Below are 14,115 nucleotides of genomic sequence, written 5' to 3'. Positions count from 1 at the left end.
TTATTCAAGTACTTACATATTGTAAAAGTTTTGAGTTGAACAATACTTGTAATATTATTATATTAGGTTTTCATAAGAGTTAATATAAATCCTACAGACCCTACGGATCGAGCCGCCTGGACCGGAAATTTAAAAAGCATTAAAAAAACTTATATTGTCTGTAATGTTGCTGACTTAATGTTTTAGTTTATTTTTTACATGAGGAATTTGACGTTCGACAATCTCAAAGGGTAAAAACGGGACCCTTTTACTAAGACTCCACTGTCCGTCTGTCTGTCTGTCACCAGGCTGTATTTCATGAACCGTGATAGCTAGACAGTTGAAATTTTCACAGATGATGTATTTCTGTTACCGCTATAACAACAAATACTAAAAAGTACGGAACCCTCGGTGGGCGAGTCCGTCTCGCACTTGTCCGGTTTTAACCGACTTACCAAGAATTTTTGTTTGTTTCGTACAATTTCCCCTCGCATTTTCATCTTCCTTGTCCCTTTTAGTCGTACTGTCAAATCTGTTCATCTCAGAACTAGCCGGCGCCACACACACTCGATATATTCATACATTATACTTTAGTTCACTGTTTTATTTCATAAAGCACATACGTTCATATTTAACTTTCTCGTTCTTACAAACTAAAGACACTTTTCTTCATAAACACAACTTTTATCCGGTCCACAATTTATTTTAGTTGATATTCGCTTATAATCGTATACTATAATTGTTTTACACTGCACATGAGAAGATATTCTGATAACTTTCCTTGTAGCTTTTTTTTTCTTTATCTGAATACAGATACCAAGTAACTAGATCTATTAAATTACACTTACAGATTCACTGACACCAAAGTTTATTAAGCTAGGTACATTAAATATTTAAAGTCATACAGGTAAATAAATAAACACCTCACAAAACTAAGCGCAGCTTACGCGCGTTAGCTATCGTAAACTACTAACGCGTAATTTTGGGGAAACTGTCGTGAATTACAAGTATTGTGTCATTTTGGCGGAAATTTGTCGTTGAATTACCGGTGTCGCGAAATTTTGGCGGGAGTTTACCAATACAGACACGAGCATCCCTTAGGGGCGTCACGGGAGCGACTGACGCGTCCCGACCGACGTCCCGTCCTTGTTCCCGCGAACGGCACAATAACTAGAGAAAGCTTTTATTCGTTTTTTAAGTCGAAAATTACATAATTCCTTCGTGTTAAGAGTTCATTTTCAGTATTGTCCGAATACACCTTAATAAATTAATAAGTATTAAAACACGATTGTAAACTGTTACTGAATAATCAAACGAACTAAAACTGAGATGCCAAGAATCACCGATAAAGCTGCTAAAATAACGACCGAACCCATTTTGTCTTATTAATTCGTAATACAGTGCTGTTAAATTTATCAAATTCAGAGCCGAATTGTTCGAATTGTAAAATCTCACATTTCACATTTCCAATTTGTATTCAGGTGTCATCGCTATAAAGCAAGTAATAGCGAACTTGAGCCGATAATTAAATTCTGTTACCGCTTTTAATATAACTGAAGTCGCTTGTCAAGATTTAATATTCGCGTTTTTCATCACACTTGTGCGAAATAGTATTTTATACAATCGTGATATAATAGAGAGCTTTTCAGTCGAGTACCGTGTTTAAGCAACGAAGCTTGCTGAGTTGCTTAAGTTAAGGTACGAGATTGAAAAGCTTGATTATATCACTATTGTATACAATACTTTTTCTACGAGACAAAAAAATTATAGTTTCAACTAGTAGAATCATATACTTAGGTAAACAAACCAAAAGTATACAGCTAATTAAGATACGCGAGCTGCCGCGGCCCGCGATACCTTCATACTCGTACGCGCCCCGGCCGTGGCCGCCGCGGGCCCGGCGCCCCCGGCGGGTTGGTCAACGACATCTCCTCGTAACTCATAAGGCCCATGAGGAGCAGGTCCGCGCTAAATTCAAATTTAAGACAGTTTTTTTCTCGATTTTGGCCACCGTAGCCTATGGAGACTAACAAGCAACGCTAAGCGGTTTTCGTAGGATATGGATGTTGCTATATGAAGGGTGTCACATGCGCGTTTATGAAATATGAAGCAATTGTTGACCACCCAATCACAAAGCAGATGCGACGCAGCAGCGTGTTTAAGTAGGCTAATTTGCATTGAATAGAGTCTCCTTAAAGAAGAAATGTTTTACTGAAATGTATGAAGTTCTATTTTCAAAATTTTTATAATTGACTAAACCGTATCGATAAAATTCTTATGCTTGAGTCGGAAGTGCCATAGACTATCCAACGTTGAAAAGAGTAAGGTTGTAGTGTTGCATAATTATGAAGTCGTAATACACAGATTATACTCGACGAGTAGAAAAAAGATCTTATTTCATGCATGGTGTACTGTAAGGAAAAGGTCTATATTGTTCCCGCGGGAGTTACGGATTGTGAAAAGTTTCTTTTTAATTATGTCACTAATTCAACCGAACCAAGTAGGTTAGATATAAGTAAAATACTTTGTTAAAAAGTCAAGGTATAAGGGAGTTTTACTTAAAAATACTGACGTTTATAATTTAATATTTATATTTATGTTCAAAAATATTTAATTTGATTAATTTAATAGCCGTTCAAAATATTTTTACCCAATTTTCAATCGTGGCTGAATGCCGAAGGTCTGTGCCTTCGATGCCTAACCTGTCAATAAATGAAATTTCGCTTAAAATTTAGTTTTGTCTTCGCAAGTGTCATGAAAAACATTGTGTTACTCCGAGGGTAAGCATATTGTAACCTCGAGTCCTTAATTCACTCCAGCCGCAGGCTGTCGTGAATTATAGACCTCGTTTGCAAAATCTCGCTTAGCCCCCTCGTTGCATAATGTAGGTACTACTGATTCTTCCCGATAGCGAGTACAACAATTACTGACCAAAAACGAGATTATATTGATAATATTTAATATTTTTTCAACACACTTGCTCATAACATGCAAGTTATTGAACCGCTTTAGGCTCATAATCCTAGATATTAAACACGCGTGCCTTTTCATTATACATACCTATTATAGAACTTGTTAGGTAATCAATGATAATCCGACTGACTTAAGAAGGTAACTGATTGCTTATAATATGTATGGAAACGGAGCCTCCTTAAATTTGTCGAGTAGATTTTACAACACGGACAGGCGGGCGCCGGCGCTACGCCGACCTCTTGCCGGGGCGCGTATTTACAAAAGCTAAACTATTTCAGTCACTACTCAGATTATAATAGGGGAGCTTTTGTTTATGCATATTAGTTAACAATATCTATACCGTTTCGGTAAAAAGTAGTCACTCAAATGGATTAGCTTTTTGCTTACATATTTTCAAATATTATTCACGACAAAACCTAGTCGAGTTTAGTAACGTCAGTATCGTTTGAATATGATATCTAAACTTTAATAATACTTATTTACTCAAATGGATTAGCTTTTGTCGCGATAATATTCAAACATTTTGCTCTCACAAAACCTAATAAGAAGTACGAGTACCCTTTAGTACCGTTTGATAACTAAAAATTGGTAACCGGCTTCGAAACGGGAAAAATAAATCCCGGGTTGTAACTGGTTACAAAATGGGGCTTTTGAATTACCGATTCCTAGACACGGTTGGCAACTGTCTACAAAATGGGAATCCAAAATTACACTAAATCAGTAGGTAGGTTAGGTTCGTTAGGTAGCTTCAAATGCCCGAAGGGCAAACCGCCCAGAAATAGGAGCCCCGCGAAGCGGGGCTCCGTTTAGATAGCTGGAGTTCGTCGAACTGTCTCTTTAAAAATAATAATTTACTTCACAACTTAACTAGACGGAACCCCGCTTCGCGGGGTCCTTTTTCTGGGCGGTTTGCCCTTCGGGCATTTGAAGCTACCTAACGAACCTAACCTACTTACCTATTGATTTAATGTAATTTTGGATTCCCATTTTGTAGCCAGTTACAAAACTTATTTACCAAACGGTACCACTCTGGCCCAATTCGTAACTGGCTACATACAGGGAATTTTAGATTCCTGTTTTGTAGCTAGTTACCAAATTTAGTTACCGAACGGTAACACGCTGGCCCAATACGTAACCGGCTTCAAACTGGGAATCTTGATTCCCATTCTGTAGCTGGTTACGAAATTTTGGTTACCAAACGGTACTAAAGGGAGTACTCGTACCTATCAATTGAAATAATTCTGAAAGTAAAAAAAAATCTTAGGCATTGTTAAGTAATTTGCAGTTGGCGTGCCGTCGGCAGTCGGGTTGCAGTCCGTCTGTACCGGCCCTAAGATGCCGCAGTCTTATGGCCGCTGCTTAATCCATCATATTAGAGATGTTATAAATGACACCCCTATTTCAGTTTCACTAAATCTCTAGCACAACAATAGAATCTGATCCCCATGGGATTAATAGGGGATGTATAAGAACAATGAAATGGGTCCGGCCAAGCTTTTGTTTAGACTCCTACCGCACCTCTCATTGTTATATGCTTTGATTTCTTAATAGTGCTATTAAATCTATTATTATTAATTAATGGTAGTTATCTACTAATCGTAATAAACTAGCGTGAGACATATTTTAAAATATTTAGATCACACCGGTTACACTCACTTGTATTTTGTTGTTTTTTTGTCGCTATTTGCGACACGTTTCGGGCCCGTCGGGGGTCCTTCTTCAGGCTCAAGTGCTCGCGGCGGCAGCACTCCGTGCCGCCCGCCTCGTCGCTCGTTGCACGCGCGCTGACAGGGCGGGTGAGTAACGGGTCCAGATCTTTGTGTGGCACTACAGCAAACACGTCGTCCACCTATCGCCACCACAGTCTGGGTCTATGTGGGCAGCTCTCCAAATCCCTCTGCTCAAAATCCTCCATAAAATAATTGGACGCCTATTACGCCGGAGGTTTAGCATTAGGGCAATCTTCCGTCAACATACCAAGGTCAGGCAGATGCTACGGTCTCAAAAGGACAAGGATCCGCCATGGGTATCAGAGATACCTTGCGATTGTGGTAGGGCGTATGTCGGTGAGGCCGGAAGAAATGTCTCCGCGAGGTTGTCGAAACACATATTCAGCGTAAAGAACCCGGACACCAGAAATTCAGCGGAGGCAGAGCACGCGTACTATACTGGCGCGTCCCATTTCATTCGTTTTTATAGAGCGAGTTTACTGGTTCGGGATAAATGTTTTGTACCGAATAAGATTCGCGAGGCGATTGAGATTGGACGCCGCCCTAAATTCAATCGGGACGGAGGCCGGATGCTGCCACCTGCATGGAAGCCTATAATACCTATTGTTAAGCGGGAAGTTGTGTTTGTTTTTAGAGCTCTTATTAAAAAAGTGGCCAAGTGCGAGTCGGACTCGCGCACGAAGGGGTTCCGTACCATTACGCAAAAAATGCCAAAACATCACGTTTGTTGTATGGGAGCCCTACTTAAATATTTATTTTATTCTGTTTTAGTATTTGTTGTTATAGCGGCAACAGAAATACATTATCTGTGAAAATTTCAACTGTCCAGCTACTACGGTTCATGAGATACAGCCTGGTGACAGACGCACAGACAGACGGACGGACAGTGGAGTCTCAGTAATAGGATCCCGTTTTTACCCTTTGGGTACGGAACCCTAAAAACGGTTCGAGTAATCCCTATAGCATGATTTTTCAAAGGGTAGGGGAAGGGATAAATAGGTACATAGTATTCCAGTTCCACGTGTAATCTGAACCTCCCCCAAATTTAATTTAACACACGTGCGCAAAACAGCGGGAAACGTATACAGATTGAACAAATATGATACAAACGTAATATTAAAGGCTTGTGTAGGTACCTCTAAATAAAACTAAGCGAAAAAGCGAACATATTTTTGGAAGCTGCTCTTTTAATAATTAAAAAATCAAATTAAGGGGCATAACTGTGATCATTGATCATATTTAAATAAATAAATAATAATAAATAAAAATGTTACTTATTTAGGTATCAACCCATTACATTAAGAATAATAATAATTATTAATCTAATTTATACATTCTAATCTATGTTAAATTTTACTATTCTAAACTAAACTAAACTAATTATTACCTAATCTAACACTAATTAAATATTTGCAGCGGAGGCCTTGCTCATACAGTAGCAGGTTGCGTACACTACGCTAACAATTTTTGGACAACCACGTTAGCGCAATGCGGATTAGGGACTTCACACACCCCAATTAATGTATGTTACTAAACTTATAAATATTGTATTTCTTATTTAAAAAACACTCAAAATCGAATCTTACCAATAATAAAACCTAGATGGATTGGTTTTTCTGCCTCGTTAGCCTCTGGTTTAAAAATTAAATGGCATCATTACTTTACAATTTAGTTGCCACCGGGCTACCGCGAAATCTCGGGCAAACTAATTATTTTCAAAATGAACCCTAGCTTAAAAGAATTGTCTTTTTCATACGCCTTTAAATTATAAACTGTTAATGTATGTACTGTATGTATATGTACTCAATAATCCGACAACCACAGCAAAATTAAAGGAGAATATTCGTCAAGAAATCCTATCAATATCTCCGCAACTTTTAACGAAAGTCTTTCAAAATTTACAAGCAAGACTGGAAGAGTGCCGCAACCGCTACGGACGACATCTTGATGATTTAATTTTTAAAACGTAAAATTTATTTCTTTATCCCAAATTCCAATTATAATTTTTATTTAAAAACATAAAAATTGATTATTTATTTAAAAAAAATTAAATGCATTTTTCATTAGCCCACCCTGTATGTTACATCAGATAACGTTCATACAAGTATGAACGTACGTTTATCTACGCATACTTATAATTATCATAAAACCTCTATATAAAGATATGTGTTTTATTACAACAAATTTCTTATCTGTGAAGTTATTAATTGCGTAAATAATATTAAATAATTTTACGGTTTTATGTTTCGGAGAGCCTAGGTCTCCTTTCTCAAGCACTAACAGTGCATAATAATAGCCTCGATATCGATTTAATATTTAATGGCATTCAGATTTCGACCATCTCTGAAAAAAAATTATTTTTTTTCACCAAAGGAATTTGATTTTACCGAGGTTGAGTGTGTGATCAACAACATACGATTTCTGAACACATCATAGAGAGCTTATAATAGGTATGTAGATACAGCAGTGTATGTAACCGTATATAGGTACATAATTAGGCATTATGTAGCAGTCACATAAACTACAATTATACCAAAGCAAAAGCATATTACTATAATCGCTTGCTGCCTACCGCCTACCTGTGCTATATGTAAAGGGTTCACGGAATTTACCTAATTTTTCTATGAAAGTAAACAAACATTAAGAGGCCCTCTCGATCCATTAACATTTTACGGCTTTGGGGAGAAAATTATTTCTCATTAATAAAACATTGTTGTAAATAAAGGTACAGAATACTTTTTCAACGTCAGGATATTTTCGCGAAATGAAAATGTAAGCCTAATTGAACTGCTTTTACAATGGGGATAACTCCGAAAACGAAAAAAAAAGTATCTGTCTGACAGAAACCTTTGACATACCTATTCTAATAAGGTGTTTTTATCTTTATGAAACTTGGTAGTAAGATAAATACAATTTCAAGTTCTAACATGAGCAGAATTCACCTAAAAGCGATTTACTGTGGGATATTTATTTAATTAAGGACAATATTTTTAAAACAAACCAAACTTATTGGCGTCGAGCGAAATGAAAAATATATTTTCACCACACCAGCTGATAAAGGCTCTTGATTGTTCAAAAACTGATGAGAAAGTTGCATTTTATCAACATGTGGGCACAGATTATATAATAGTTCTTACGAACAGATACTTATCTCTCAAAGAAAACACAAATACCTACCGTTTTGATACCTACACAAAAATACAATGGAGTGACCTTCAACGCGCCGCTCCCCGCACCGCGCGCACCGGCACAACGCTAGGGTTGCCGATGCTTCTTTCAAATACTTAGGTGTCTTAGGTAGATATCTAGCTATAAATGTGTCGTAAAAACATTACCTACATCTTTAAAACAATTTAACAGTACCTACGTAGCTTGTAACTATCGTAAAAATAATAACAGTAGGTATATTGAGAATGTCTCGACGAAGTGACGAAGACATTTCTTTGGTATAGCGCGCGGTGACGTGCGTGCGTGAGCGCGTGTGGCAACCAACTGGCTAGCTTGTCCCGCCGGCGGGAAGCGAGTCGTAGGTATAAATCCGAGCTCGCGCGGAGAGTTCCATAGGCCTGATGTGGGGCAAAGTAATCAAATGCTGAGTTGTTTCCTTATGTTAGCTGGTAGATAACAATTGACTTTTAAATGATGATTTTGAATGATAAATATTTAATGACATTAATTTTGATTTGATTTGTTTTGATTTTGTTTGATATCTTACAGTTAATATTTTCTTCGGGTTGGTGTGGTGAAAAGTTTGTGTTTCACTCGGGGGCAAAATTATTAAAAATTATTAAAAAGTTTTACCCTCGTGCTTTTAAACCCTCACAACGCTCAAGATTTCACTTTTTGAACCACGAGCGTAGCGAGCGTAATTTTGGAGTATTTCGCTTGCTCAGCGCGAGTGGTAAACAACAACTTTGCCCCCTTGTAAAACAAATAACTAATGTTTTTCACCTCATCATAGAAGATCAGACATTCCGTGCCTCCTGGCTAATACCTTGCTATGTCCACTGAGAGGTACGGGTCTCATTCGTTTCGGAGATATCATTCAACGAATGGGTCTAGATTTGAGTCAGTACAGGTCAAACCGATCAGAAAAGTTGACGTGTTTCCGATGGACATTCTAAAAGTTAACGATTTGGGTACTTACATTTTACTAAGAACATGCCTAAAGAAAATTAGGCTTTAAATTTCATTTATTTTATGATGTCTACAGGAAATTCGGATAACCTTAACTCATACAAAAAAAGTTTATGGCCGGTAGTACGTTACGAAATCTCGCATTGAAGTAAGTATCTTGACTAAAATACTTGCTCTTAATTAGGTATTGACAGAACCTTCACTTGGTCGTATTTACTCCGACTTTTATTATATATATATATGTCGGAGCGAGACTCCAGAAGGACACATTGCAGCGTTACATTTCAGTTTTAGACGCCTGTATACAATCGATTAGCAAAGTGTTGCTATGTATTACTTAGTTGATAATGTAATTTATCGAGTTATGTAGAGAGTAACGCCATCTATTGGCATTCTTGTTGAAATAAGATTAGGTACAGGCTTCGGAACGTCAAGTGGTTTAGCTTGCGTGAAGTTAGGTACGAGTTGGCAGTTTTGTTGGTAACTGGTCAAGTAAGTTGGCCTACATTCACTTTGGTGGGAGCGATTTAGGCTCCGCCGCTCCGCGGCATTCATTCGAAGATTTTCGATCGGACCGTGCTAGATATCGGACGTTAACCAACCTCGTGCCTAAACTCACTACGTTCCTGAAGGCCTGAAGACCTGAAGGATTATTTTGAAAGTTATATATTCCAACATAATTTAATCATTTAGCTAAGTGTTTTATCCCGAGTGTTAATTTGATTTCTCATTAGTCATTAGAGGTTTACTATTGTAAAAATTAGAAAATAAGTGTTGTTTTGAAAAGATGTGTCCCGCCGAGTTTGTTGCCGGTCCCATATAGGGTTAAATCTTCTCGGGTTAAGAGGTGTACGGTTGGAACCGGAATAGCTTTGTTTGACGTTCATAATCGCATTGTAATATGCCCACCTACTTGAATAAAGATTTGAACGTTTAATTGTAATTCTTTTATTTTAAATTAAATCGATTTCCGTTGCTAGAGTGACTAGTTATTTTATCATTCAGTACGAAAGTATAGTAGGCACTAGGTTGATGAGTCCGTAGTATTATTTCATACACTGGTAGCAGTGGTAGTATACTATTTAGCTGTGTAGGCATACATCGATGTACTGCGCCCACTACCGCCACCGCTATAGACCACCACACCCCCCAATTATCCCCGACATCAGAGCGTGGGATTTAAGAGCATCATGTATTGCTTGCACAGCCACGTGGGATCGTGGTGTACTCGTATTTCCGGATTGTATTCGGGGACATACATGCTTAATCTGGACACGTGGTAATGGTAAGCTCACGTGTCTGACCTACATTGAAAGGTGAGTGAAGTTCATTGTTATTTGGTGTGAATTATTGTGAATTATGATTAAGGCAGTCGACCAGAGCCGTCGTAACGTGACCCTATCTCTGATATCACCACGTTTCTTTGTTGTTGATTTGTAATCCGTTAAAATTAGAGCGATCACGTGTTATTTTGTTGTAATATCATTACGTTTAGTAACAATCAAGCATCAACTATTACGACATGTTATTATTTCGTCGCTCAATTGTGAATCTACCCTCGAATTTGAATTTTCATGAAAATAAAATTGTGTCGATAGAAAATAATCCGGCCGATTCGCCAATGCATAAAATTATGACATTTTAGTTCTGTAACGTTTTGTAGTTAATAAATTGGAACTAATTATTGCCCGTAGTGCCGTGATAGACACAAATCTTGTAGATTATGAAAACATGAGCTACGCGTTTGAAAATTAATGTTACAGTGTGGTGCAGCCTGAGCCGAGACAACTTACAGACGCCATCACGCGTGTGTTTCAACGCCTGAAGCAGCTTAACAGCCAGCTATGAAAAACCACATCGTGCATCTCGCCATCTGCCGCAGCAACGGCAACTGCAAGGCGGAGAGCATCGGCCTTCGTGCTTGGACCTTTGAGGACGTGTGCAATTGTGCATCATACCTACTTTATTGGCTGGTGAGCAGTTCCCATTTCGTTGGGTTTATAATGTTTGAGAAGTTTTACTTCTATTCAGAACTCATGTTCACCTGATGTTAAAGCTAAAGTAAAAAGCGATCTTATGTGATTTTGATCAGTAATGTTCAGTTTCAGTCTGTAATTAGGTCAAAAATATACTGACACAGATTTGACTTTAAAATACCCCCATTATCAAATTAGAAAAATGCCTGAGCAACAGGTACAGGTTGCCATGAGTTGGGTATTAATGATGCTGATAGTGCCAGTGATTCTGAGTAACATGATTGTAACGCTTGTTTTTATTTTCTTTTTGGGATTTACTGTTAACATTTTATTTTGCTTTCTACGGACTGAAAGCCTGTACTTTCGAAGGACTGAGAGTACGCCCGATGGACTGGGCACTACTGTTTTGCTTTCGATGGACTGAAGGCAGCCCGATGGACTGGGCACTACTTATTTGCTTTCGATGGACTGAAGGCAGCCCGATGGACTGGGCACTACTCTATTTTGCTTTCGATGGACTGAAGGCAGCCCGATGGACTGGGCACTACTCTATTTTGCTTTCGATGGACTGAAGGCAGCCCGATGGACTGGGTACTCACTTACTGTTTTGCTTTCGATGGACTGAAGGCGCTCGATGGACTGGGCATTGTCTACTAACTGCATCAGAAGTTCCGGAGCATGTAAGAGGTGCAAGTGGTCTGCTTTTTATGTGCAGTATACTCTTTGCGAGGAGTAGCACTTACGCGGCTGAGATGGTTAACTTCTGATGAGTTGTTAGATTCCAGCAAGCCGATGGACTGGCGCATATCCGTATGACAGTCATATGTAGTCATATGGAGTCATATGTAGAGTCATATGTAGAGTCATATGTAGAGTCATATGTAGAGTCACATGTAGGAGTCACATGTAGTCACATGTAGAGTCACATGTAGAGTCACATGTAGAGTCATGTAGAGTCGTATGTAGAGTCGTATGTAGAGTCGTATGTAGAGTCGTATGTAGAGTCGTATGTAGAGTCGTATGTAGAGTCGTATGTAGAGTCGTATGTAGAGTCGTATGTAGAGTCGTATGTAGAGTCGTATGTAGAGTCGTATGTAGAGTCGTATGTAGAGTCGTATGTAGAGTCGTATGTAGAGTCGTATGTAGAGTCGTATGTAGAGTCGTATGTAGAGTCGTATGTAGAGTCGTATGTAGAGTCGTATGTAGAGTCGTATGTAGAGTCGTATGTAGAGTCGTATGTAGAGTCATATGTAGAGTCATATGTAGAGTCATATGTAGAGTCATATGTAGAGTCATGTGTAGAGTCATATGTAGAGTCATATGTAGAGTCATATGTAGAGTCATATGTAGAGTCATATGTAGAGTCATAGCTTGATTTTGTTTGATGACAAATGAGACCGAAATTGTGGGTCAGGAATGACCGAGCGATTGAAATACTCTGCTGTGTGTTTTGTTTCAGAATCAAATGCATACACCCACACACGAGGACGTGTGTACCGCAGGATGGCCGTGTCGGAGCGAGACTCCAGAAGGACACATTGCAGCGTTACATTTCAGTTTTAGACGCCTGTATACAATCGATTAGCAAAGTGTTGCTATGTATTACTTAGTTGATAATGTAATTTATCGAGTTATGTAGAGAGTAACGCCATCTATTGGCATTCTTGTTGAAATAAGATTAGGTACAGGCTTTGGAACGTCAAGTGGTTTAGCTTGCGTGAAGTTAGGTACGAGTTGGCAGTTTTGTTGGTAACTGGTCAAGTAAGTTGGCCTACATTCACTTTGGTGGGAGCGATTTAGGCTCCGCCGCTCCGCGGCATTCATTCGAAGATTTTCGATCGGACCGTGCTAGATATCGGACGTTAACCAACCTCGTGCCTAAACTCACTACGTTCCTGAAGGCCTGAAGACCTGAAGGATTATTTTGAAAGTTATATATTCCAACATAATTTAATCATTTAGCTAAGTGTTTTATCCCGAGTGTTAATTTGATTTCTCATGAGTCATTAGAGGTTTACTATTGTAAAAATTAGAAAATAAGTGTTGTTTTGAAAAGATGTGTCCCGCCGAGTTTGTTGCCGGTCCCATATAGGGTTAAATCTTCTCGGGTCAAGAGGTGTACGGTTGGAACCGGAATAGCTTTGTTTGACGTTCATAATCGCATTGTAATATGCCCACCTACTTGAATAAAGATTTGAACGTTTAATTGTAATTCTTTTATTTTAAATTAAATCGATTTCCGTTGCTAGAGTGACTAGTTATTTTATCATTCAGTACGAAAGTATAGTAGGCACTAGGTTGATGAGTCCGTAGTATTATTTCATACACTGGTAGCAGTGGTAGTATACTATTTAGCTGTGTAGGCATACATCGATGTACTGCGCCCACTACCGCCACCGCTATAGACCACCACACCCCCCAATTATCCCCGACATATATATTGTCTAATAACACATTAGCAAATTAACTCGAAACCTAAAAAGTTATCTTAATTCTAACCAAAATTAATTGAAATTAATTCTTGTACGTTATAGTATAAAGTCCTAAATAGAAAAGCAAAAAGTGACGACGAGGGGCTACACTGATTGCATCTACCCTTATCTTACATGGAGTCACGTTCGACGGACTAATTAACGATCCTATTACACCCTGTACGAGCTCATTAACGTATTGGCTGCTTGGAGAACGTTTAATATTCCTTATAGTAACTTATTTGTTTACTACACAATATATGGGGCATTATCTATTAAAAGGGACCTTATTGTCGATGGCGCTTACGCGGCACAGCGTCGCGCGGCATTGTATTTATATCGGACCATCGTTTATAATGGCGTAAGCGCCATCGACAATAAGGTCCCTTTTTATAGAAAATACATTTAAAATCAGGTAAATCGGGTTTGCTGGGACATCAGTTAGCCGCGACCACGGTACATAAAGGTAACAAAATAAATTCGCGATAGACCCGATTTTAAATGTGATTTAATATGTGTTCAAAACGCGAAAGTTTTTAATGTTATACACAACATATAATTTGTAATTTGGTACTAGGATACGTAGGATATGATCGGTGCATACTGTACGGAAATCTGGCCATCCTTCGTAGTCAGCTGCAGAGATAGTATACCCCCCTTGATAACAAATATCTATGCAGGGGGTCAGTTATCTATGCAGCTGATTGTACATGTTAGACTTACGTGTACTATGTAGCTACTGTACTTACCTGTGAACAAATTCATAGTTTAATTAAAATTACTATTCTTTAATATTACATTGAGTTTTTTTTATTTTCTTTGTTATTGTACAGGTAAAATAATAGTTAG

General features: G+C 38.4%; 1 protein-coding gene across 2 annotated transcripts in view; it reads right to left on the bottom strand.

The window, feature by feature from the left end:
* The window catches only part of LOC134750150 (ras-like protein family member 10B), a 48,643-nt gene that overhangs the window by 13,779 nt on the left and 20,749 nt on the right, over positions 1-14,115 (bottom strand). Inside the window, exon 1 of one of the 2 annotated variants that reach the window (XM_063685271.1) lies at positions 435-606. The exons of the other annotated variant lie outside the window; for it this stretch is intronic. Coding sequence (XP_063541341.1) covers positions 435-519 — 85 coding nt within the window. The 5' untranslated portion in view covers positions 520-606. Of the gene's footprint in view, positions 1-434; positions 607-14,115 lie in introns of those variants that run through there. 2 annotated transcript variants of the gene reach the window in all.

This window comes from Cydia strobilella, chromosome 19, assembly GCF_947568885.1.
Source record: "Cydia strobilella chromosome 19, ilCydStro3.1, whole genome shotgun sequence".
Classification (NCBI taxonomy): Eukaryota; Metazoa; Arthropoda; class Insecta; order Lepidoptera; family Tortricidae; genus Cydia; species Cydia strobilella.
Note: the sequence above shows the minus strand (reverse complement) of the source record. Positions and strands in the feature narration are given on the sequence as shown.